This window comes from Hibiscus syriacus, unplaced genomic scaffold (assembly GCF_006381635.1).
Source record: "Hibiscus syriacus cultivar Baekdansim isolate YM2019G1 unplaced genomic scaffold, ASM638163v2 tig00111644_pilon, whole genome shotgun sequence".
Taxonomy (NCBI): Eukaryota; Viridiplantae; Streptophyta; class Magnoliopsida; order Malvales; family Malvaceae; genus Hibiscus; species Hibiscus syriacus.
Window position 1 is genome coordinate 232,258 of NW_024063144.1, and position 24,806 is coordinate 257,063.

The 24,806-nt window shown below is 33.6% G+C and overlaps 2 protein-coding genes across 3 annotated transcripts; both read left to right on the plus strand.

The window, feature by feature from the left end:
- The first annotated feature begins 204 nt into the window (after positions 1-204).
- On the plus strand, positions 205-1,108 carry LOC120166754 (histone H1-like). The gene is made up of 2 exons (XM_039175964.1): positions 205-454; positions 533-1,108. Exons 1-2 carry the CDS (start codon positions 290-292, stop codon positions 911-913), a joined length of 546 nt encoding a protein of 181 aa, XP_039031895.1. The 5' UTR covers positions 205-289; the 3' UTR covers positions 914-1,108.
- An 11,682-nt stretch (positions 1,109-12,790) lies between these two features.
- Positions 12,791-14,247, plus strand: LOC120166676 (V-type proton ATPase subunit c2). 2 transcript variants are annotated; one of them, XM_039175910.1, is made up of 4 exons: positions 12,791-12,971; positions 13,060-13,345; positions 13,923-14,085; positions 14,125-14,217. In XM_039175910.1, the coding sequence occupies exons 1-3, from the start codon at positions 12,893-12,895 to the stop codon at positions 14,053-14,055; spliced, it is 498 nt and encodes a 165-aa protein (XP_039031841.1). In that variant the 5' UTR covers positions 12,791-12,892; the 3' UTR covers positions 14,056-14,085; positions 14,125-14,217. The 2 variants fall into 2 exon arrangements, with proteins under 2 accessions (XP_039031841.1, XP_039031840.1); XM_039175909.1 differs by having other exon boundaries at positions 13,923-14,247.
- Positions 14,248-24,806: the final 10,559 nt, after the last annotated feature.

A 24,806-nucleotide genomic window follows, 5' to 3' on the forward strand; every position in this document is an offset into this window, starting at 1 on the left:
CAGGCCCTACCGTCGTCGATGCTGCAAGAAGCTACACCGTTTTGGGAACTTAAAAATAGCCGACAAAATAAACGCTTCGATTTTCTTCCACGTGTACGTCTTCGATTATTCTTAGTCCACGTCTGCAATCCCCATGAAATTTAATCAACCAATGACACTCTTGTATGACACAAATCCCATCTCGCTATAAATTCCGCCTAGTGTCAGTTCCATGGGGTATACCGAAGCAAAAACGTTCCTCTAGACTCTTCCCTTGTTTCTGTTAAAATATTGTCACTTGTGATCACCGATGGCCACAGCAGAACCTGAAGTTCCGGTCACCGAGCAGCCGCCTCCGGCGGAGAAGCTTGTGAAGGAGAAGAAACCCAAAGCTCCAAGGGAGAAGAAGCCGAAGGTTACAAAGGAGAAAAAGCCTAGGCAACTAAAATCCGCTGCTCATCCTCCTTACTTCCAGGTATTTTCTTATCCCTTTAATCATTGTCTGTGGTGTTTTTGTTAGTTGATTAACGGTTTGTTAATTTTTATTGTGCAGATGATAAAAGAGGCGATTCTGGCTTTGAACGAGAAGAGTGGTTCGAGTCCGTACGCAATAGCCAAGTACATGGAAGAGAAGCACAAGGCGGTTCTTCCAGCGAATTTTCGAAAAATATTAGCTCTTCAGCTTAAAAACTCTACTGCGAGAGGCAAACTGATAAAGATCAAGGCCTCTTACAAGCTCTCCGAAGCTGGTAAAAAAGCTACGAAAGCTAAATCAGAGAAGAAAGCGAAGCCAGCTGCGAAGCCGAAGAAAGCAGAGGCTACAAAGAAACCGGCAAAGAGGGTTGGAGCTAAGAAGAAATCAACTCCTGCAAAACCAAAGCAGCCTAAATCCATCAAGTCAGCCTCCGCTAAAAGGGCCAAGAAGACTGCGTAGCACCAAGTTGTAGAAAGTTTTGAAGTTTTTATATATGTATATATATGAATGTATAACGAAAATAGTTGGAGGTTGTTTGTGCTTTTGATCTTCTCCATAGTGGGAGGTTGTTTGTGCTTTTGATCTGCAATGGAGAAGAAGCGACTTTCGGATGTATGAAAATCTCTATAATAAATAACAACCCAATATTCCAAATTTGATGTCTTGAGTATGATCAAGATGTACTCAGTCGACGGCGGCGGAGGAGAGCAGTCACTTCTTAAAAGTTTAAAAGTATTATATATTTTAGATTACTGGTGTTAAAATTTTAGAAATTTAAGTTGGTATTTGTTGGATGAATTGGAGACGGAGGTGGTAGATTATCAGTGGACGTGGATTCTGCTTTTCTTTGGTACGTTCTTACCGGGTATGTATTCAACACTTGTTCGGCGTTGTGTTATGGGGTTCTTTTTCTAGAATAGGAATAATATTTAGAGTATTATTTTGGATGATGATAGTTTTCTATTGAAATATTATATTATAAATGTTCAGCTTTGGATTATGTAAGGTAACATAATACGAGTATTGTTTTTTTATAATTTAATCGATTAACAATGTGAAATAATATGAGTAAAATTTGACCCGATTTATAAGTTTGATATTTCTATTTTAATTTTACTTGAATTGAGCTATAATCTTATAAGTTTGATTAAAAATTAAATCTGAGTGAAATTATAAAATAAAGTTTGAATAATTCAAATAATTTAAAACTTTTAATAATTAATGAATTAATTTATAAATTTATCTGAGTTTTTCGATTTTATATATATAATTTTATTAAATATAAAAAATAAACATATATATATATATAATTTAAATTAGAATCAAATAGTTTTATAATATTATAAATATTTACAATTAAATTTAAATAGAAATCTTAACAATTTAATTCGAAATTTATAAGTTTAAGTCGACTTAAAGAAATTTCAAATAAAGTTTTATTTAAAAAAATAAGATTCGTTAATTTGAATAATTTAATTTTTTTAATTCAACTAGACTTGATTGAACATTTATTTTTAAAATATTCAATCAATTAATAAACCTCTACAAATAATATTTAATTTAACTAAATCTTTACCAGATATAACAAAATTAATCCTTAAATTTATTTTAACAATTTTAAATTTAATGTTCTCTTCTTCAAATAGAAATTGACCATCCAGCTCAGTTGGTAGAGCACAAGGTTCTTAACCTTGAGGTCGTGGGATCGAGTCCCACGGAGGGTATTTCATAATTCGGAGGTTTCTTACGGAAGTTGCTCACAACCTGGTGTTGGGAGTAGCCTACTTCTTACCTCCTCCTTACCCCATATATATGGGAAAAAGGGACAGCCATTTTTTTTTCTTCAAATAAGTTATTTTTGGTAGGCTACATTAATATAGTAATCAAGGGTGTAATTAAAATAAATATTTATAATTATAGTGAAACTTTTATAAATTAATAATATCGAGATCATGTAATTTATTAATTTAACGAGGTATTAATTAAACTATAAATTAATAATTTATCAAACCAAAGAAATTTTTTTGATTCAATGAACCTAAATTATTCTTCATGAATAAAATATATACATTATATTGATTAACTTAATGATGTTCATGTACAATGTGACTAATTAAATATATTACAAATCCTTAAAAAATAAAGTTCATTTTAGTACAGTATTAGTCAAAACTTGATGTAAGTTCATGTATGGTAAGTAAATCAACCATTATATAAACATCATCAAACATTCTTAATTAGTCTATCCAAATCAAAACCAACCAACCATGATTTTGTATCTAAAAGGCATCCAAAAATAACAATAAAATCATATTTTACTTGATTGTCCTAGTTATATTTGTAATTTTTATAGAATCATTAATTTATAATATTGAAGGGGCCACAAATATTATCTTATTAATTTATTAAAATTATTAATTTAGACTTTAAAATTAAGTCGGGATCGAGAAAAATATTATTTTAAAAAAATATTAATTTATCAAGCATTAATTATAGAGGTTCTACTATATTTTTGTTAATATGTTTTTTTTTTAATTTTTTATAGTTATTATTAGTTTATACATTGTTTGAATGCTTATAAAATATAAAAATATAATTAAAATAAAAGCTTTATAAAATTATAAACTATATATAATATCCTTTCAATTTTTTTAATAAACTTCGTTATTCTTATAACATTGAAACCAGTCACTTTAGATCATTTAAGGATTATACATGAAAAAGGTTGAAAATCCAATTAAAAGACTCGAACAAAAAATAGATATGAATAAAGTTGACTATATTAATAAATGAACCATAATAAGAGATTAAACTATTGAAAGACCACCAAGAATTGCAAATCGAAGCCAAGCGTCGGGAGAAACTATCCACGAACGTAAAATCGTGTACCCAAATTCAATCTGAGACTCCATAGCAGGGAATATCAACATGATTATAAATAAGTGACATCTAACTCGTGGCATCATCAATCAAATCATGAGAAAACATAAAATAAAAAGAATGACCAAACAACCGATAAAGAATACGAAAAATGTACCACAAAGACAGAGAAAAATGTGTCATAAAAATATAATTATTCTTATTAAAAACTAAAAAAAAATACAGAAAATCGACGATTGACAACCAATATCAAAATTAGTGTAGTTGTCAGCTAAACAAAATTAAAAAAAATAGAAAAATGATATGATCTATAATTTTTTTTAAACAAAATATAAAATTGATACGATGTATAGAAAAAAAGATTATAATTAAATTATTTTTAATAAATCAAATTACTTTATTATAAGATAATATCCTTTCAATTTTATTTTAAGTAAAACCTTGGGACCAAATATAACATAAGATGACTATTTATTAAGGGAAAAATAATTCCATTTTTCCTTGGGAAAAAGAATTGTTGATAAAATTATTTATAGAAATAACAATTAATTCATTATTTTTTTTCAATTAATCTAAATGGTAATTTACCATTTTTTAGTTACCTATTATAAACATGGTTTAATATCACAATCCCAATCTATGTAAACAATAATAGGGATGAGTATACAAATGATCATTAAACTATGATTGTCACACCTCGATTTTCATTGGTTTTGAATTTAATTTAATTTTAATTAATTTTAGGGATTAAAACGTAAAACTCTAAAAAACTAGAGGACAATTTTTGAAAGTTTTAAGAAGCTCAGGGATTAAGCCTTGAATTCCACCATCATACTTCTGCTATGAAAAAAAAAAGGAGAATGTGAGGCTAGCAGACCTTAAAACCATGACGTAGGGTATGACTAGTCATGACCATCTAAGATAGGTTACTATTTGGGATTAAAATATTCAAAATATTTCATAACCTATCCATGTTAGTTTTAATTCCCTACAAACAATCTCCATCTGAATTAAGCCTAACCCAATTTCAAAAAATTTATTTTTGTGCTTCATATTATCCCTAATGATGAGCTCCGATCTATTCCTTCAGGTCATCATGTTCGTCATTTCCACTTTCGGAGTGACCAGCGACCTCTCACGAGTAAAACCCCTCTCACGATCCATGTTACTTCTTTTGTCATGGTGTTTCCCCACTCCATTTTGACCATACTCTGATTGATATTGTCCCCTTCTATCGTGTCCTCCGTCGTCCACCGTTGAGGGAAAGAAGTTGTTCTTTCTTTGTTAATTTCGTCGTGTTTTGGCTTGATATTGAATGGTTATGAACTGATGTTGGTGTTTGGTTGCATCTAAAGTGTTTGATCGTCATTCATCGTTCCTTGTCGCCGTTGCACGCACCACCGACGTGCGTGGGGCTTGTCGTAGCTGATTCTTCTAGAAGCTGAGTCAACTCAGACTGAGTTGATCGAATCTACTCATACCGAGTTAACCGAGTGAACTCGTGAGTCAATCCATCGAGTCAACTCAGATCGAGTCAACCCATTAACTGTTGACTGTTGACCTGAATCGTTGATTGTTGACCAAACCGTTAACTTTTACCTTGACACGTTGGTCGTGGAATTTGACCAAAAAGTCAAAAATTTTGTAAACTCCTATTTTATGTTTTTATACGCCCTGATTCTGATTCTAAAGTTTGTTTCACCAAATTCAAACCCTGTAAGTTTTTTTCGATGTTTTATCTCTCGATTCGATACGAAGTTTCATGTTTAAGTCCAGTTTCGGACGTAAATTTGTTTGCTATGTATCCGAGACTTTATGGGATATTGACTTAAAGTTCAAGGGCGATCAAATGGAGATTATTTGATCGATCGATATATACAAAAATCGAGGTAATACATTACTCTTATTTGCATGCTTTACGGAAAACGTTGATATTGGTTGTTGCATGAATGAATTTTATTGGACAATTTTGTATTGTTAATTATTGTTGGACTTGAATTAAATTCAGTAAAAGTTTAGTAAACTATATAACACTTGAAGAACTAACATAAGAAATTGTAAGACCGTTAAAAAGGTAAATTTCAAGTTCAGTGATTAATCAGTAAATCAATTGACATCAAGATCCGAAATAACTAAAATAACCCCTGATAATCAATTTTTACCTCCGAAGTTGAAAAACATACTTAGGGTTATGTTCCTAAGCAAAAGTCTGAAAACTAAATCAACCGAGGTATCAGTTACGTCTAAATGGTTCGAAATGGTTGAATTATATGATAAGACTGAATCGAAAGAGAATGACTAGAATAACCCCGAGTATTTAAATAACCCAAATACCCTAATGATATGGTTTAAGGAAATGCTTGTAGACAAGTTTTGGAAGTACCAGTGATGCATTAAATATTTTAACGACCCCTAAAGGTTATGGAGACGACCCAAGTACGTCACTCATCTTGGAGACTGTTGCAATACATAAATAAAATAAATACCATCAGAATACATACAATTCCTCAAGACCCGTTCAACAATGGTTCTGAAGATGACCAGTTTGACTAGTGATGTCAGTATTAAAGTGTGAATATTCTTGAAGTGTATCGATCTGAGTGGTTGACAGGAATGGCAGTGATGGGATTTGTTCAGTTCAAGTTGACCCGACATCCTGATAAATCGACATGAATCTTGAATACTGTAAATCATCGTTTCACCCTTATTGGATTAAGTTACTAAGAATCTAATAGAAATCAAAGTGTTCGAAATACCTCTTATGGTCTAAATAATGGAATCTCTCTGGTTATATATGAAATCTTAATTTATTCAGATGTAAAGGTTCCTAAATACCTTTATGTTTAGATCTGTTAGCAATAGGGACCTCGATCCTAAAATCCAATCAATTTTGCGTAAGTACATATTTTCTGTTCCTGATAATTTCCATGTGCCTTTGAAAAATATCTGGATCGTCTAGTGTGTTACCTATTGACAAAAAAATGTTTTCTCTGATTTATATAAAGTACGATTTCTAATATCTGGTTTTTAATTTCTGACACGAGGTACAATTCCTGATTTATGATATTACTGTTTGTTATCTGATCAGATTTATTGGAGTATTGTCTGGGTAGGTGTCTAGAGACTCTAAGGTTCAGCTAACTAGTAAATTTTTTCTGTTTTGATCATTCATATTAGACTCCTAGATCCTAGGGGTCTAGGGTAAGTTCTTATGTATGCCTGTTTTGGGGTACTATATTTGGTGTACGGTTAAAGGGAAACTCTGTATTTTAAATAAAAACCTAACGTTTGATTTCTGTTTTATGATATTATTGGTTCTATCTGAAACTGTTTTATCGGGGTATTGATTGGGTAGGATTCTGAGTCTCTGAGGTTCAGCTAGCTGGTAAATCTTTTATGTTCTGATCATTCATATTGGACTCCTAGATCCTAGAGGTCTAGGGTAAGTCCTTATGGATTATGTCCTTGGGATTTTTCACATGGAATTTTCGGATGGAGGGTGTCACCCATAGCCCATATACATCTAAAAATATTAGTCATAAATGTCGCATTAAACTGACCAATACTCACTATTCATAATTGCTTAAAATTTTGTATCTTTTAAAATATTCATATTTTTAACTTTAAAACTATTTATATCTACTCAAATTTTCGTACCATTTAAAAACATAATATTATATATTCTATGCATACCAAATACTGATAAACTACACTAGTCAAAATAAACAGTCCTAATTTATTATTACAAACCATTTAATCAAAACTTATAAAGCAGACTCATAACAGAATAATACATGTCACTACTAGTCAAAAGAAACATCGATGATGTCTTACTGATATTGATATTATAGATGATATTCAAAAGATGCTCGAGAGGCTCCTCACAGTACGGTTGTATCTCTATCATAACCTACACATGGAAACCATCACGCTTTAAGTACAACGTAATGAGGTAGTTGTTATAACCGTTTTTAGGTTGGAACAATTATTTATTGTTTACAAGTAGTTACGACTTTTAATTTTGGAAAATGGGTGATTTTAATTAAATTAGATAAAATTGGATAGAGTCACCATCAACCTTTGGGTTAGGTAGGTCGAATACCTAAAAACGTCTTTTAAAAACAATTTTAAGAAAATTATTTTTTAAGACAAAAGTTGGTCTGGGTTTACCAAAGATTCGATTAAAACGAGTTCGGGAGTCGGTTACACGTGGGAAGGATTAGCACCCCCACAACGCCCAAAATTGGTACTGTTTCGCTTACATGTTTTCGTAATGGTGGAAATCCTGAATCAAATATCAAGTTAAAATATGATCCATTTATTAAATATTGATTAACTTGCTTCAAATTAATTAAAGAAATTATCCTACTCGAATAATAGATCTAGCAAAAAACATGAACTTAAAGGATTAAAATGGTAAAACAAAAATAGAAACTGTAAAAGGCTAAAAGAGCTCAAACAGAAATTTAAAGGACATAAATAGCAAAAACAAAAATTTCAGTGACTAAAATAAAATAACGGAAACTAAAGTGTTAAAATCAGAAAAAACACAAAGATTCATGAGCTTGAATGAAAAACATGCATAAAAGTTTAGGGACTAAACAGAAATTATACAAAAAATACATAACATAAATGAGTTGCCGGCCACCGTCGCCTCACCACCGTGCTGCCACCGCTGCCGCTATCATTGGTGGCCAATGGTTACCAAATTTCACCGGGAAGTCGTTTTGGCCTCCTCATCTTGGATCTAAAGTCGGTTTTGCATAAATCGGCTCTGTTTGTCGTAAAAAGACAAAAAACTATTCGGATTAAGTTTCTCTTATCCGTCTTTGTCCACCGTCTGATTGTCCTGATTTTTTAGTATGCTGTTCCTGTTGGCCATGCGCAACTTTTCACCGTTCGAAACATTGATCGGAGATCCCATCACTATAAAGAGGCCAAAAACCGTTAGGATTTATTTTCTCTGATCCGCCGCCGTCCACCGTCCGATCGTCCTGATTTTTCAGTATGTTGTTCGTGTTGGCCCTGCGCAACTTTTTACCTTTCAGAACGTTGATCAAAGACCCTGATCACTGGTGAAAAATCCAGCACAATCACATAAGCTTTTTTTCCTCTCCCGTATGGCTTCCCATGTTTTTTTTTCTCCCTGGTCTCTCCTCTTTCTTTCTATAGCATATTACATATATATATATATATATATATATATATATATATATATATATCATAAGAAAATAATTGTTATGAGTAGAAGAATAAAATATGGAATAAAACATGGAATGGTGGAAGGTTGAGCGGGTTTTTATTTAATGGGGAATGGAGAATTAGGTTAGGTAATAATAATATATATATATATATATATATATATCATAAGAAAATAATTGTTATGAGTAGAAGAATAAAATATGGAATAAAACATGGAATGGTGGAAGGTTGAGCGGGTTTTTATTTAATGGGGAATGGAGAATTAGGTTAGGTAATAATAATAATAATAATAATAATAATAATAATAATAATAATAATAATAATAATAATAATAATATTTAATAATATTTTTCCGACCCGGACAAAAACGGGTGTCTATAGCAGTAATAATAAATGTGAGAAAATATAAAAACATTTAAAATAACACATATAAAACTTTCGGAAAGTTCAAACCAGATATTTGTATCTTTATCAAAAACCTGAAAAGACTCATCTTATGATTTTTTAAAAATCATAATAAGTCATATAAGTTAGAATAATCAGTCAACATCCCTTTTCAGTTAGACACTTTTCAGAACTTTTATATTTAATTTTTATAGTCCAAAGTATGTTTAAGAGAATATAAGGTAAATGAGTCAGGCGGGTGTGCAAAATAAACATCTGAGAGCCATCATCAGAAATCGGAACATATAAGCACACATAGTGCTATCACATCGGAAATCACAATATGCACACAAAGTGCAATCACATTGATATACATATATATATATATATATATACTAGTGTACCCACCAGTACATCTCAATATATCATAATTAGTACATAATCACTCTACTTCATGGCATGTCAATTGTACCTTTGACTCTCAATACAACATACAATGTACTTTCAGTTCAATTCATAATCATTTGATAAAAATCATATCAGAATTATATTCAAATCATATTCATAAGACATAACATGAGCAGTTCATATCCAAAATCATTCATAAAACTTATTAAATATATTAGAAATATAATTCCATAATCAAAACATAATTCATATCTTTGAAATAAATAATGTGAGGTTGACTTAAATAAACTGTACTTACCTTTGCCTCACTACCAATCAAAATAATTAAATAAATAAATTACACTCACCTTTGCCTCACTACCGAACCTTTATATGTTAATTCTTTATTCATGTACTTTTTCCTTTCCTTTCGGGTCGTTTGGATCGCTAGGTTTATCATAGTCCGACAACATAACATAATAATATAAAATATTCAACTATATGTTAGTATCATACTAGCATAATTTAAACTTAAAATATAAAAGTCTATAAAAAAATAAAAATCGACACTAAATCGATACAAACTTAGGTCATCCTTTCACCAAAATTTCAAACTTCTCAAAAACACTCTTTAACTTCCATAAATATTTATTCCAACTTTTAGTCCCTCAACTTATTCCAATTTCACATTTAAACCACATATTTTGAATTCTTTCTAAAATTCACCTCAATTTTCCATTAAATTCATAATAGCTCTTCACTATTATGATCACATTATTCACATGAAATTCTAGCACTTTCAAAAACCATTCAAAAGCTTGCAAATTCACCCTAAACTGTCTTAGACTTTTCAACTTTAACCATCCAATTTAATAAACTTGCAATTCAACCCCAATTCAATATTAAGTTTCAAAAATCAGCATACCAATACAGATTTCCAGCATTACCATAATTTACCCAAATGATACTCTTATATTTAATAACTTGCAAACAAATCCCCTATTTTCTTAAACTTTTTAAATTCCACTGCAAATTTTAAAATTTGGTTCCAAACAACTTTCCAATCTTAATTTTCCAACATCTTAATATTAAAAATTAACATTGAACATCCAAAAACTCACATTTAAACAATAATGTCCCCAATTCTTAAAACTTGTAAACTAGCCCTTTTATACTTTCAAGGTTCCAAATTGATCCAAATCAATCTCCAATTCACATAGAATACTTCTAATATCATTTCTAAACCATAGGAAAATTTTCAACACCCCCCCAATTTCTTCCCTATGGCCGAATGCTTCATGTCACCTAAGAGGGACTTTTTGTTCAATTTCACGCATGAATTCAACCTCATGTGATCAAATTCATGCATTTCCAATAATCACAACATCAAATTGAATAAAAAGCCCATCATTCTTACAAAACCCTAACATGACCAAACCTTTTATACACATGTACAATTAATTTTAATCATTATACATGCTTTAAAAATAACCACCAACATAAAAAACATAAAAATCCTTCATCAATTCTTCAAGATCACCAAACCATCCTTAAACCCTAATAACCAAATCTCAACACACAAATATCCTCGCCATGCAATATTTATATTAATTGATAGAAAATTTCATGTAGATTAACTCTCTATCTAATAGTTTAATACAAAAACTAATCATGTAACTTGAAAAAATAAAAATAAAAATAAAAATAAAATTCTTACCTTAGGAGAGCTTGTAGTTTCCGCCAAGAGCAAAAATGTACATGAAAATATGCTAATTGTCTTGATTATTCTAGTATTTAATGAATAATACATGTGTCCTTTATCTAATTTAATTGAATTTAAAATTTAATTAATCAGAAATTACAAAAATACCATTAATGAATCTTGAAAATTACCAAATAATATTATATTATCTTCCATTAAAATATTCCTTGGTCAAAAATAAATCAACTTGGCTTTGACTTTCTAATTTGGCCATGCAATTTTGGAAGATTGCATTTTAGTAACTAAAATTCCATTGTTCAGTTAAATATGAAAAATTACACTATTTTGAGCCAAATTTATCTGACTATCCAATTTTTATAACATCCTTAAAATTTTCCAACCATTTTCTAACACCCTTCAAATTTTCATGAAATTCTGGTTTAATCCGATTATCCGATTTTAATACCGAACTTTAGCGCTTTACAACTTTTAACACAAATCCCGTACTGAAAATCTGATTCCCATGAAAATCCTTATTTTAGGCTAAACTGTTCATGGATAAAATATATATAACTTTTAAAAATTATATTTTTAGTCACTAAACTTTCAAAGTTTACACTTTAGCCACCAAACTTTCAAAACTTACATTTTAGTCACTAGATAAAATTTGGGGTGTTACAGAGGGTACTACAATGATTTAAAAAAAACTTGTTTTACTAAAATAACTACAGCTGATTTTAAACTATGATTACATTTTATTATGATTTTGAATGAACACAGTAGACGCCTGTTTTAATCTCTGAAATTGGTCTTTTGAATATTTCCTCTGAGCTATAAGCTATTTGTATATTACCTAAAGAAATATCAGTGGAACCTTAACTCGTCACAAAAACCTGAAGATGCTCGAATCAATGAGAAAATTTTTATGCTTGTCATTTATCTGCATGTCCTTTAGCATCATTTGGTAGTTCTTTATTACCGAGTTTCCCAAAGTTCACTCTTTTACTTACAATTTCAGGTTAATGAGTAGATCATGTACAATTATCGACATCAACATTGGGAGTTCCTTCGACGTTGTTGGTGAGTATGATACTTATATAATTAGGGGCATGTGTGTCACATTTGATTTTTATACCGAGTGTGGAACTTGTATTTTATTTATAAATTGTTTTATGAGTTTACATGTTTTAGCAAAAAATTTAATTTTTCCTGGATTTTTACCGTGGGTCGCTTCGATAGCCCTAATGTGACACTTCGGATCGGATCGGGTCACTCGTATTAGTCTGATGGTGTTACGTTGATAAAATGATATTTTCAGTGATTAAAGTTTCAAAAATTATAAAGTGATCATTATATTTATCGAATTATCGTAAATCAATTTTTTTATCCTATTTAGTGTATATAATTTTTTCGAACTCAAACCGGTGATATATAAATCTATAGTAATTTGAGTTTTTGACAAAATTTTAATTGTATTGATTTGTGCAAAATTAATGTTCAAAGTTGGCAGTCCCTCAAAAAAACTAATTAGGTTGTTTTTGATTAAATGTCCACTTATATTTATGTAAGCAAAGGTACTACAGGAGGAGGAGAAAATGATTCTTTTTTCAAAGAAAATTTACCCATTTCTTCCAAGGAGAATTGTCCCTAATGAGGTCCCAGCCAGGACACGTTTAACATCACGCCAAATTGCCAATTGTATGGCGATGGCTCACCCATGTTCACGCGGGATCCACTTAGAAATTTCCAAGTACCTTCTTCGTTAATCCTCTACTCTCTTCTCTTCTCTTCTCTTCCTTTGATCACTCGAGAAAGCCAGCGAACAAAAGTTTCTCAAATCTCTTCAAATCGTCTTTGAACATTTTTTTTAAAAACATACAAACATGGCTTCAACATTTAGCGGCGATGAAACGGCTCCTTTCTTCGGCTTCCTCGGAGCCGCTGCTGCCCTTGTTTTCTCCTGTAAAATGTTAACCCTAACTCCCCCAACAGAATCGATTTTTTTTATTGGCGCTAATTTCGCTGTTCGATTGGGTGGTTTTGTTTTCAGGTATGGGTGCTGCGTACGGGACGGCGAAGAGCGGCGTCGGAGTGGCGTCGATGGGAGTGATGAGGCCGGAGTTGGTGATGAAATCGATCGTTCCCGTTGTTATGGCTGGAGTTTTAGGTATTTATGGGTTGATTATCGCGGTTATTATTAGCACTGGGATTAACCCAAAGGCCAAATCTTACTACCTTTTCGATGGCTATGCCCATCTTTCCTCTGGTCTTGCTTGTGGTCTCGCCGGTCTCTCTGCCGGTATGGCTATTGGAATCGTCGGTGACGCTGGAGTTAGGTATTGTTATTTTATTTGGATTCAGATTTCGTTCTCTGTTGTTGCGATGTGTAGATTTTTTCAGCTGATAACAATAGTTAAGGTAAATTAACATTGGGGATTTTAGAGAAAATTAGTCTTCTATATTCTTCAAGGGAATTTGGTTTTAGTCTTTTGCTGATAACTGATTGAAGTACGTTAGTATTTCTGCCGTGATATCTGCGAGCATGTGGCTGGCTTTTCGCTTGCAAGTTTTGATGAAGGTTCTGGTTGAGTGAAATTTAATCCGTATTTGTTGGAATTTTACTTGCTAAACAAAATATCGTTCAATTTGATTAAATTAACTCTTAGAAGGTTCTTTCTGGTCCTGGCAGAGAAGTTTGCCATTGTTGCTGATTACTGCAGATTTATTGTGTGGATATAAATTGCATTCAATTTACAGTGTTAATAATCATTGTTCTTTTCTTTTGGTTACTTGTACATTTAAGTTCGTCACTTTCATTGCAAAATATTTGGCTTTATCTTTCGTTTTCTAGATTGATTGCAATTTCTGGAATGTGGCTCGTTTGAATCAGTTTTTGTCTGCATTTATTTGCAGAGCCAATGCACAACAGCCAAAGCTTTTTGTTGGAATGATTCTTATTCTCATTTTTGCTGAGGCGTTGGCATTGTATGGACTCATTGTTGGTATCATCCTCTCTTCCCGGGCTGGTCAATCCCGTGCAGAATAGGGTGCAAGGTTCTGAGACTTGGGTCGTCATTGGTTGGCTTCTCTTGGTCGTTTTGCCTCTGATTCTTGCCGCTAGTGCAGTATGAAACAATTTTCGGAGTTGTTCTTTTGATCTCATTCATAAATTTTCCTTAAGTTATGCTGTTTGTACGATTAGAAGACAGATTCAAATTGAAATAAAACTTGTTTTACGTTACTGTTTTTTTCTTTTGTTGTAATATGCTAGTTCATTGGAATTCAAATACCATTATCATGATCGTGAACTCGAATATGTATTGAATGTGTGTTCCGTTTAATGAACATTAGTATTTTGAGAAAGAAAATAAAAATCGGAGGCATTGGTATAATGAAGTTCTACCATGAGCTCCTCGCTTTTCCCTGTTTGTTGATTTGGATGCTTATGAGTATTGCAGAGCTTGTAAAAGAAGGTTTATGAATTCTCTGCTATGTGGAGGTATAAATAATATTCTTCAAACCTGAACTGGAATACAGTTCCTCTATGGTTAAGTTTGACCTTCAGATTCTCTTCAGGTTGACAGCATCATCGACAAGTACAAGCATACTTGCTGAAGTTGCGGCATGTGTTTTCCTTAAATGCTTCCTTTTGAGTTCACTGATTTCTACCTAAGAAATTGTAGTTTTTCCTGAAATTTTATTAGGGTAAATTACACCAATCATTGAACTTTACACTTTTTCCTATTTTATTAGCTGTACTTTTAATTTTTTCAATTTACTGATTGAACATTAACATTGCTCCTGTTTTGATCACTCCGTTATTAAATAATTAACAACGTTATGACATGACATCAAACGATTTCGTTTCTAAAAATCTAATTTTTTACCAAATCTAATTTTTTATTAAAACGACGTCGTTTTGCATTTATATAAAATCTAAAATTTTCTTCATTTTCCTTTTTTCCTTATTTTTATTCCTTCCATTCTCTTTCAATCTGTTAGAATTCGGACCACCATTCGTGTCGACCACTGCGTCGGTCATCGCCTGTCGTCATTGATAGTCGTCAATAAGTCCCAAATTTTTTCACCTATCTGGTTTCGTCATCTTGAACACAAATTTGATGTTCATTTAACCTAAAAATCACTTAAACTTCATGAATCAAATAGTTCGTCAATCCCAAATAAACTCAAATTCAATAAACCATCGAGTGACCGTTGCCCCAAATTGAACAACCTCAAAAAATTAGGTCATATGCTATACTTTAAAATGAAAGATTAATTATTTTAAAATATATTTTTTTTGCACTTTCATATTATCTCAATAGGATTTTTTTTTGGTTATTTCCATTTTGTAGACCCGTAAAATACTCTCAACTCAAAAACTCATTTAAGAAAATACTGTAAAAATTGAGTCAACTCGATTATTTCCCATTTTAGCTTCACTTGAAAGGTAAAGTCATTGATGAAGCTTTGATCTTTGAAGGTAAAGTGCATGTGTTTTTGCATTGTGCTATAACGGTTTAGCTTCTTCTTCTTGGTGTTTTTTCTTTGAATTGGGATTAGCGTTTAAAGATGGAGATGAAATTCACCTTCAACCTTCAATGGATCTAGAATTACAATGGGAGGGAAAGACGGTGGAGAGGGAGAGGAAGGATGAGGGTGGGGTTGTAATTTAGGATTAAAGTTAGTGTATAATTTAAGATTTTTTTATTTTAAATATTACATATCATAATTAAATATTAATAAAAATATATATAATCATCATATATTAATAAAAAAGTCACGTTATCTAATTATTAGAGAGAAAATGGTCGAGTTAATCAGTTTTTAGTTTTGTATTTTAGATTTAAAAATGTTAATGTTAATCTAAACAACAGTTGTGAAATCTATTAAATTAAATTCTATTATTAGTCTCTCTATTATACATTAGTTGTGGATTTATTTCAAGCTATCCAATTTGATATTTTTATACCATATAATTAAATTATATTATTTGTCTCAAGAGTAAAATTGTAAACTTAAAAAAAGTATAAAAACTAAAATCGACCAACTTAAATTACATATAAATTCAAAATTTGTTCAGGTACTAACCATTGAATTTGACCAAAATAAATCCACACCATGCTTATTAAGTGTAGAGATAACATGGAAGCTACTTGACTTAAAAGTGGCCAACAGGAACTTTTTTTTTGCGCAAATTATTTTTTTATAAATTAAAAAAATTAAGTCTCAAATATTTCAATTTAAAAACTCTATTTATTTAAAAATAAAATTGAAACAATAGTTCTCAAATTCTAAGTTTAATTTTATTTAATTTGATTTCAGACACCTAGTAATATGTAGGTGTCTTTTTTAAATTATGGAGATGTTGAATTATCGAGTTCCTGTACAAGTTTGTCATACTCATGTACATTGAAATGGTGCACATATAGTTTCTTTTTTTTGTTTCCCTCTTAGTTTCAAGACTTCGCCCTAATTAATTCAGATTGACCCGTGTTGCATACCTAAATTTGGTAGCTTTAATGTGAAAAAGATGGAACTTCCATATGCTTGCAATGTGATATGAGATTGTACATGGTCTAGTTGTTTCAACATATTCAAGGGTAATATAATCAAGTCGTTAAGAAGTGAGATGATTCAGTAGATGCTTCGGCATTGGAAGCCTCAGATTTCTATTTCACATGTGCATTAAGCATGCATTTGTTTCAATGTATGGAAAGACATAAAACCTTTATGTAGGGATGAACTTCTCATTTTATATGTGTAGACACTCATTTTCGTTTATATCTTTTTATTATTTATTTATTTATATATTTTCGAAAATATTTTGAAAATATATAATATATAGTTTTTAAAACATTTTGAAAACATTTATATATTATATAATTTGTTTAAAACGTTTTTACAAAAAAATATAATATATAGTTTTCAAAACATTTTTGAAAATATATATATATATTATATAGTTTTTTTTAAACATTTTGAAAATAAATATATAATATATAATTTTTTGAAAAACATTTTGAAAATATATAATATATAATTTTTAAAATATTTTTGAAAATTATATGGTTTTAAAAAAATATTTTTGAAAATTATATATTTTTTAAAAATATTTTTGGAAATTTATATATAATATATAGTTTTTAAAAGAAACGGTTTTAAAATATATATTATATAGTTTTTATATTTATTATTATTATTATTATTATTTATTATCACTATTATTATTAATATTTTATTTCTTATTTTATTTTAATTTTTTTTCCAGGTCCAAATGGGTCAACTGTCCAGTAGTCCAAATCTGGTCCAAACAAGCCCGAGAACTAGGCCTGATCCAGCCGGTAATGTTTAGGGTCTGGAAACCCTAAAGTTATAGTACCGTATTTAGAGATCAGGGATTGCAAACCCTAAGATATCATCTGTCCAGCCAGATCTGGACTGTTAGATCTGACCCAATCCAACGGGCAGAAGCAATCTCAAACATCATCGAGAGATCAACGCAACCAACGGCCAGCGTATTTTCCAGCAGCACCAACGGGAATGAACCATCCCGAGGCAGCCGGTATAACGTGCACAAAAATCTCGGCCAACCAGCAACCACGATCCCGGGATCGTCGGGACCAAAAACGGCCAGAACCGAGCTATAAAAGCCTCGGGGCCAGTAAATCAGAGGGGAGGAACCATCACAGTAAGCCGAGGGCTCAAACCCACCGTACCATCAACCACAGAACAGAGATAACCCATCGAGAACACCACACACAGAGCCATCACAAACCAACCATCGAGAATCACAGAACCGAGAGAACATCGGCCACGGGAAACCAAGAACCCATAACATCACAAAGACCATCAACACAAAAACCACCAAAATACCAATAACCGAGAACCCACAAAAACAGTAAACAAATCGACCAACAACAAAGGTCGAACACAACCAAATACAAAAAACCGAAGTACCAACCAAAGGCATCGGAGAAGCTATCGGAAAACCAAAGGGCGTCGGTTTTAAGGTAAAAGACCCGAACTTTAGGCGTAGATCTATGCTGTTTGGGGTCCCTTTAGGGGAAACGGGCTTCAGATCGGGGTTTAGAGTGACAAGACGAGTGTTTCGGGCTAAGTGGTTTTTTCGGCCACCACCGGTGGTGGCCGGCATGGTGGCCGGCGCGACGGAAGGGCAACGGAGCGGTGGCCGGTAGTTAGGCTTTAGAGAGAAGCCAGAGAGAAAACTTTTCTCTCTTTAGTAGAGAGAGAGTGAGAAAGGAAAAATGAGAGGGTTGGGCGTTATCTCCCTCTCATATGGGTCTTTTATACAGCTGGTGAAATGACGTAGTTTCAATTGGGGGTATTTGCGTATTTTACATGCGGGTAAACTACAGCCGCGGTCCCTGTAAGCTGTATCTTCTTCATTTTGGCCATTGAATTTAATGTTTTAATTTGGATTTCGGATTTATTATTTTTTTCATTTTGGTCCCTTTTATTTATTTATTTATTTATTTATTTATTCATTTACCTATACATACGTATATACTTTTTGGGTAGTTTTTTTTCTTTCCGTTTTACAATAATTAATGTTTTATTTCAATTTCACTTTAGTTTGTTTTATCGTATTTTCATCATCATTTTATCTCTATTTAGTTATTTTATTATTATTATTTTATTTTTTATTTACAATATTATCTTGGTATCTTATTTATTTACTCACTATTATTATTAGTATTATTATATTCTTTTTTGGATGTATTTAATTTTCATTTTTTGTTATTATTATTTTTAACATTTTCGTTTTTTTAGATTTCCAAGCAATCGAAGGTAAACAATTCGAATCGAATACTTTTAAATTTAAATTTAAATTTTTAACTTTCGCAAATAAAGGCAACCGACAAATTAATTGGTACCGAAAGGGCGGTTCAAGGGTGCTAATCCTTCCTTGACCGTAACCGACTCCCGAATCCAACACATATTTGGTACGACACAGATCAGGTAAGAAATAAGGTATCTGATCTACCAAATATCGCTTTAAAATGATCGGTGGCGACTCTAACCCAATTCAATTCAAGTCGAAGCCCAATTCTGGGGCCCAACCGAAAGACGGCTACGACAGCTTGGCGACTCCGCTGGGGACAGGTAAGTGAGTCAGGCCAGAATTAATTTCCGGTTGTCTTTTTATGCGAAAATTGTAAATTTTAATTTATTTATTCGGTTCCAATTATTTACCTTTGATTATTTTTCAAATAAATAGTTGTACTAACATTTTTTCAATGATTTCAGGTTTTTGAAAAGTTTTTATCTCAGGCTCTGTACCCGAGCTCCGAACCCTTTTAAGTGGGGGCGAAAGCGACGCCTTCGTGTGAATTTATTCACCGTATGGGCCTAGCAAGTAACCTTAGGGATTCATATACCTTATGCCTTCGTGTGAATTTATTCTCCGTATGGGCATAAGGGAATGTTTCCTCTCGAGTTTAACTTAGTCCACACAAGCTTATAATGGGCTTAGGACTAAGGGTCTGGCAAGCCCAAGGGGGCACCAGCAAGGAGAACTCGAGTACCTTTTTAAAACCTAAATCGGAGAGTACGGGGAATTAGAGCCCACCCCAAAACCTCATTCCAAACCCTAGGATGCTTTTATTTCCTACTCTATTTTTTGCTCAAAGCATGCGAACTAGACAAATATGCGGTTAGGATTTGTTTGAAATTAGCATGCGGGATAGAGATCATGTCCGGGTAGGAATAATAAGCATGTGGGGTAGATATCATGTGGGGTAGGACTTTTTATCATTTTTTATTGTTATCCTTATCTCATTAACTTTTTTTCCTCCTTTCATTTTTGTTCTTTGGCATTTTTTTTATCATTCGCATCATTTAAAAGAGGTGTTGATTCCCCAAAAATGTGTTTGTTAAAACATGAATAATCTGCATTAATGGACAAAGGGGTTGTAATACAAAGAGATGAAAAGTTCAGAAGCCCAGCCGTGGTCAAAGAATACCCAGAGGCAAAGGTTGCAGGGGCAAGATGAGGAAAATGTTACTGACCCGGACGCTCCTTTCAAAAAGTACGAGAACAAGATGGTGAAACCTTAGCTGAGCTAGATGACATTGCTAACGAATTCAAGAAGCAAGCTTCGGATAGTCTCTATCGATGAAGGGCTCAAATGGTGTTGCTGCTAGGGAACAGACTCGGCATAGAGTGAAAGACGGGGATGCAGTCATTCGAGACCTTTTTGGGGCAAGCAGCTCGTCATCTGCACAAGTTTAGCCAAAGGAGTCGGAATGGTTTGACAGGATATTCAACCGGTGAAAAAGACGGAAGACGAATCAACTTGTTAGAAGCTGTCATGATATTTTTGTCTCTTAAGAGATAAAACACTTTTGTCCCCAATAAGGATTATTTTTAATAACAGACACATTTTTCGGATCAATGCCTCGAGCATTTCATGCATCATGCATTCTTGCATATTTCGCATAGTTTTCCTTTTTTTCACTGCATTCACATGAACTAATAAGATATTTTCATAACGGAAGGGTACAAACACTGGACATACCTCCACAAGCCTCGGACACTTGTCATCCTCATTCAAACCGAAAAGAAAATGGAAGCCAGGATTACTCAGATCGAAGAGAACATGTTGAAGCTCCAGAGAGAGTTAGAAGAAAAGATAAATCAGAATAGCCAGAGTACTCTAGATGCAATCACGAAAGGCCAAGAGTCCTTGATCGATCAGATCGTTGCCAAGTTAGTTGGCTTACGTCAGACAAGTGTGCCTGAGACAGGCTCATCGGAAGGGGTAACCATGCCACCTACCTCACGAGTGGTTGTCTCACCCAGAATCTTACCAGGACTTTAAGATAATTTAGATAGTTATCGCATTCCGAAATTTGAAGAAGATGTCAAAACAACGAGGGTAGAAATTACCATTAACCCAGGAGGTAGAACGGGTGGAAAGCCTCCCCTGAAGAAGAAAGAAAGAGAGATCATCAACATTTCAAAGTCGTTTCCAGTCGTACCCTTTTGTAGGAAAAAACCAAGGAAGGAAAAAGAGCATTTTGATCTCATTCCCATGACATACAAGGAGCTCTACCAACAACTGTTTGACGCACATGTGGTGTCACCCTATCCCGAGACACCTCTAAAGCCCCCATACCCCAGGTGGTATGACAAAAATGCACACTGTGAATATCATGGCAGTGTTTCGGGGGATGCTATCGAAAATTGCCTCCCCTTTAAGAGGGTTATCCAAAGGATGCGCAACAGGGGTTGGATTCATTTTAATAATTCAGAATCACCCCACGTTGCACAGAACCCCCAACCAAATCATGAAGAGAATAAGGAAAGTGCAGTCACCAAGGAAAATGGCAAAAAGGCCAAGACCAGAGTTTCCGAAGTGAAGTCGCCTCTTGCTTGGGTATGGAGGCAAATGATAAATGCGGGGTTTCTTGCACCACATCTTAGCACATCAGATTCCCAAAGTGACAGTTATTGTTGTTATCACAATGAAGATGGACATGATGTACAAGAATGTACCGAATTTAGAGCATTGATCCAACTAATGATGGACAAGAAAGAGCTGGAATTTTACGATGAAAGCGATGACACTCCTAAAGAAGAAAGAGTCATGGCAAGTGGGGCATCCTAATGAGGCCTTATTCAATTTTGAGACATCCTGTTTGAATTTGTTTTTGATTTTTTTTTTCATGTTTAGGACTTGTTTTTGAACTTTCTTTGGATATTTGAATAAATTTATGCTACTTTAAAGATTATAAGCAATGAATTACATTTTCAAACTTGCAATTCTTTGAATATCATTTGAATTAAGAAACTCTGTGAATAGTTCAAAGTTTTGGATCTTTGACAAAGTAACATGTTTTAAAACAAGGACCTTGACCTTACCCAGAATATACCCTCAAACACCGTACTCTGCTCTTACAATTAACCAATACAACACTTTCTTTTCATAAGGTGCGGACAACACGGGGCATCATTTGCATATGAAAATTACTATGTTTTTTTTTATTTAAGACGTTCAGTGATGATAATAATCTTCACATATGGAATAGTCGAGTAAGGAAATCTAGTTTAGGTCAGTTGCTTGGAAATTGAACTCTAAAGATGAGATTCCATGATTTTCAAAAACACCTAGACTATAACAGGTTCTTCTTGACAATCTTAAGAAATTAAATCCGTAAAGCTGAGCTATTCCACTAAGGCAATTGGCTATAGAGGAAACTTGAAAGCCCTGGCCTTATGAGTAGATTACGTTCAAACCATGACATTGCTCGGACACTTGGCAATTCGGTGTTTGCTCCACTGCTCTTGTCAGGCCGAAGACGCTGTGATGAGATGAACCCTTCAGTTAACTTGATAAGAGTGATTATAATATTAAGCTGTCCCACTAAAGCAATTGGTTAAATGCCTCGGCTTTATGGATAATATTCAGCTAACCTGATAAAGGTGTTTACATATTGGGCTGTCCCTCTAGAGCAATTGGTTAAACGCCCCGGCTTTATGGATTTAGCTAGCCAGATAATGGCAATATTAAATAAGGAGTTTCGGTAAAAATGGACTAAGGGAGTTAAAGAACACCTGTTATAGTCAACTTCACACGAGCACTAAAGGATTTTATTTTTAGACCGATATTTCTGCACTACCTTTGTTAGATGAGCCTACAAAACTTGAACAAATGGAAGATTTCGGAGAACCGAAATAGAAGATCTAGTAATCGATAATGCTAGTTGTGTCATTTTGTCCGCATCCAATTAAAAAGCCAAGCCAAGGAAAAGAGTCTGTTACAATGACCAAGAAAAATGACATTTTTTTCTTTTTGTCAGAACCTTAGAAAATAAGAGGCCAACCTAAAGTCGACTCATCCCTTTGAACATTTTTCAAAGAACTGTAACTTTGAAATCATAAAAAGAGCTATTGATTCCTTTGATATACTTTGAACTCATGTTTACAATTTGATTCAATGACGAACAATATTTTACAGAATTTTCATCCATTTCCCTCCTAAAACAAGAAAAAAGGAGAGAAACATTTTCCAACAGGACAGTCTCTGATATGAAAGGTCTGTAAAGCCAAAGCCCGGAAAAGAGAATGGGGCACGATCGATTCCAAGGACCAGATTGGCAGACAAAGCACGAGACTCTAGTCCAAGATATAAAACATAATTCATTCATGTTGCATGCATTTTAGACATACTTAGGTGCATCACATTCATCATTTTAGCATACATAATTTTGCAGCTTTCAGAGTCAAGCTTCGACTTCAGGATGAATGCTACTCGACTTGCAAGCACCTTTCTACACCTCAACCGACTTTACATATCTACAGATCTCAGAACCAATTTCAGATGGGTTCGAGGACCAATTCAGATCAAATTCAGTTCAACTCAACTCAACAATGAGCAACATGTTTCCAGTTTATGTCTTCAAGCCAGATTTCAATTCCATAACGGAAGATATTTGGCTGTCAGAATTCATCAACGGGCTTTCCCATAAAATGGGAGACATCCAAAGATTGTCTTACTTGGTTCTCGCTCAGAGGAACCACCTGAAGAATCATGATCGTCTTCGACCCGTTAAGGGAAGCCATTTTTTAAACAAACTATTTGCAGCATAGCTTAAGTCGAGAAGGGCTATCTGCTAAAGACCCCCGAGTTCGATTACACTCAGCTTCGAGGGCACATCATTTATAGCATAACTCAAGGCTAGAAGGGTTATCTGTGACCAAAAGACCTTTGAGTTCGACTACGCTCAGCTCAACGGCACATCATTTGCAGCATAGCTTAAGTCGAGAAGGGCTATCTGCCAAAGACCCCCGAGTTCGATTACACTCAGCTTCGAGGACACATCATTTGCAGCATAACTTAAGTCGAGAAGGGTTATCTGCCAACCAAAGACCTTTGAGTTCGACTACGCTCAGCTCCAAGGCATATCATTTGCAGCATAGCTTAAGTCGAGAAGGGCTATCTGCCAAAGACCCCCGAGTTCGATTACACTCAGCTTCGAGGGCACATAATTTACAGCATAACTCAAGGCTAGAAGGGTTATCTGTGACCAAAAGACCTTTGATTTCGACTACGCTCAGCTCAACGGCACATCATTTGCAGCATAGCTTAAGTCGAGAAGGGCTATCTGTCAAAGACCGCCGAGTTCGATTACACTCAGCTTCGAGGGCACATCATTTGTAGTATAACTTAAGTCGAGAAGGGTTATCTGCCAACCAAAGACCTTCGAGTTTGACTACGCTCAGCTCCAAGGCATATCATTTGCAGCATAACTTAAGTCTAGAAGGGTTGTCTGCCAACAAAAGACCTTTGAGTTCGACTACACTCAGCTCAACGGCACATCATTTGCAGCATAGCTTAAGTCGAGAAGGGCTATCTGCCAAAGACCCCCCGAGTTCGATTACGATCAGCTCTAGGGCACATCATTTACAGCATAGCTCAAGGCAAGAAGGGCTATCTGTCAACAAAATTCGATTTCATTCAGCTCGATGACACATCAATCACACTACTGTCCGGTTGCAGCCGAGGTTTTCAAGTCGAGAAGAAGATCTGGGTTAGCCGTGCCTTAGTAACAAAAATTGATTTCCGGCAGCATAGCTTAAGTCGAGAAAAGCCATCTGTCGGCGAGGACCTATCGAGTTCGATTTCATTCAGCTCCAGGGCCTGTCAACCACAGCGTGGGATCAAAGAATTACTTTCTAGTCGAATTTTCCAACCCAAATCTTTAAACCGAGAAGAAGACTGAGGTGGACTGCAATTTGAAGTCATATCCTGATTCCGAACCACAGCTTCA

Coding starts and splice junctions, on each gene's coding strand:
- LOC120166754 (XM_039175964.1), top strand. CDS start 290: ATGGCCACAGCAGAACCTGAAGTTCCGGTCACCGAGCAGCCGCCTCCG. Junction 455..532: donor CTCATCCTCCTTACTTCCAG/GTATTTTCTTAT, acceptor TTTATTGTGCAG/ATGATAAAAGAGGCGATTCT.
- LOC120166676 (XM_039175909.1), top strand. CDS start 12,893: ATGGCTTCAACATTTAGCGGCGATGAAACGGCTCCTTTCTTCGGCTTC. Junction 12,972..13,059: donor TGCTGCCCTTGTTTTCTCCT/GTAAAATGTTAA, acceptor TTTTGTTTTCAG/GTATGGGTGCTGCGTACGGG. Junction 13,346..13,922: donor GTCGGTGACGCTGGAGTTAG/GTATTGTTATTT, acceptor ATTTATTTGCAG/AGCCAATGCACAACAGCCAA.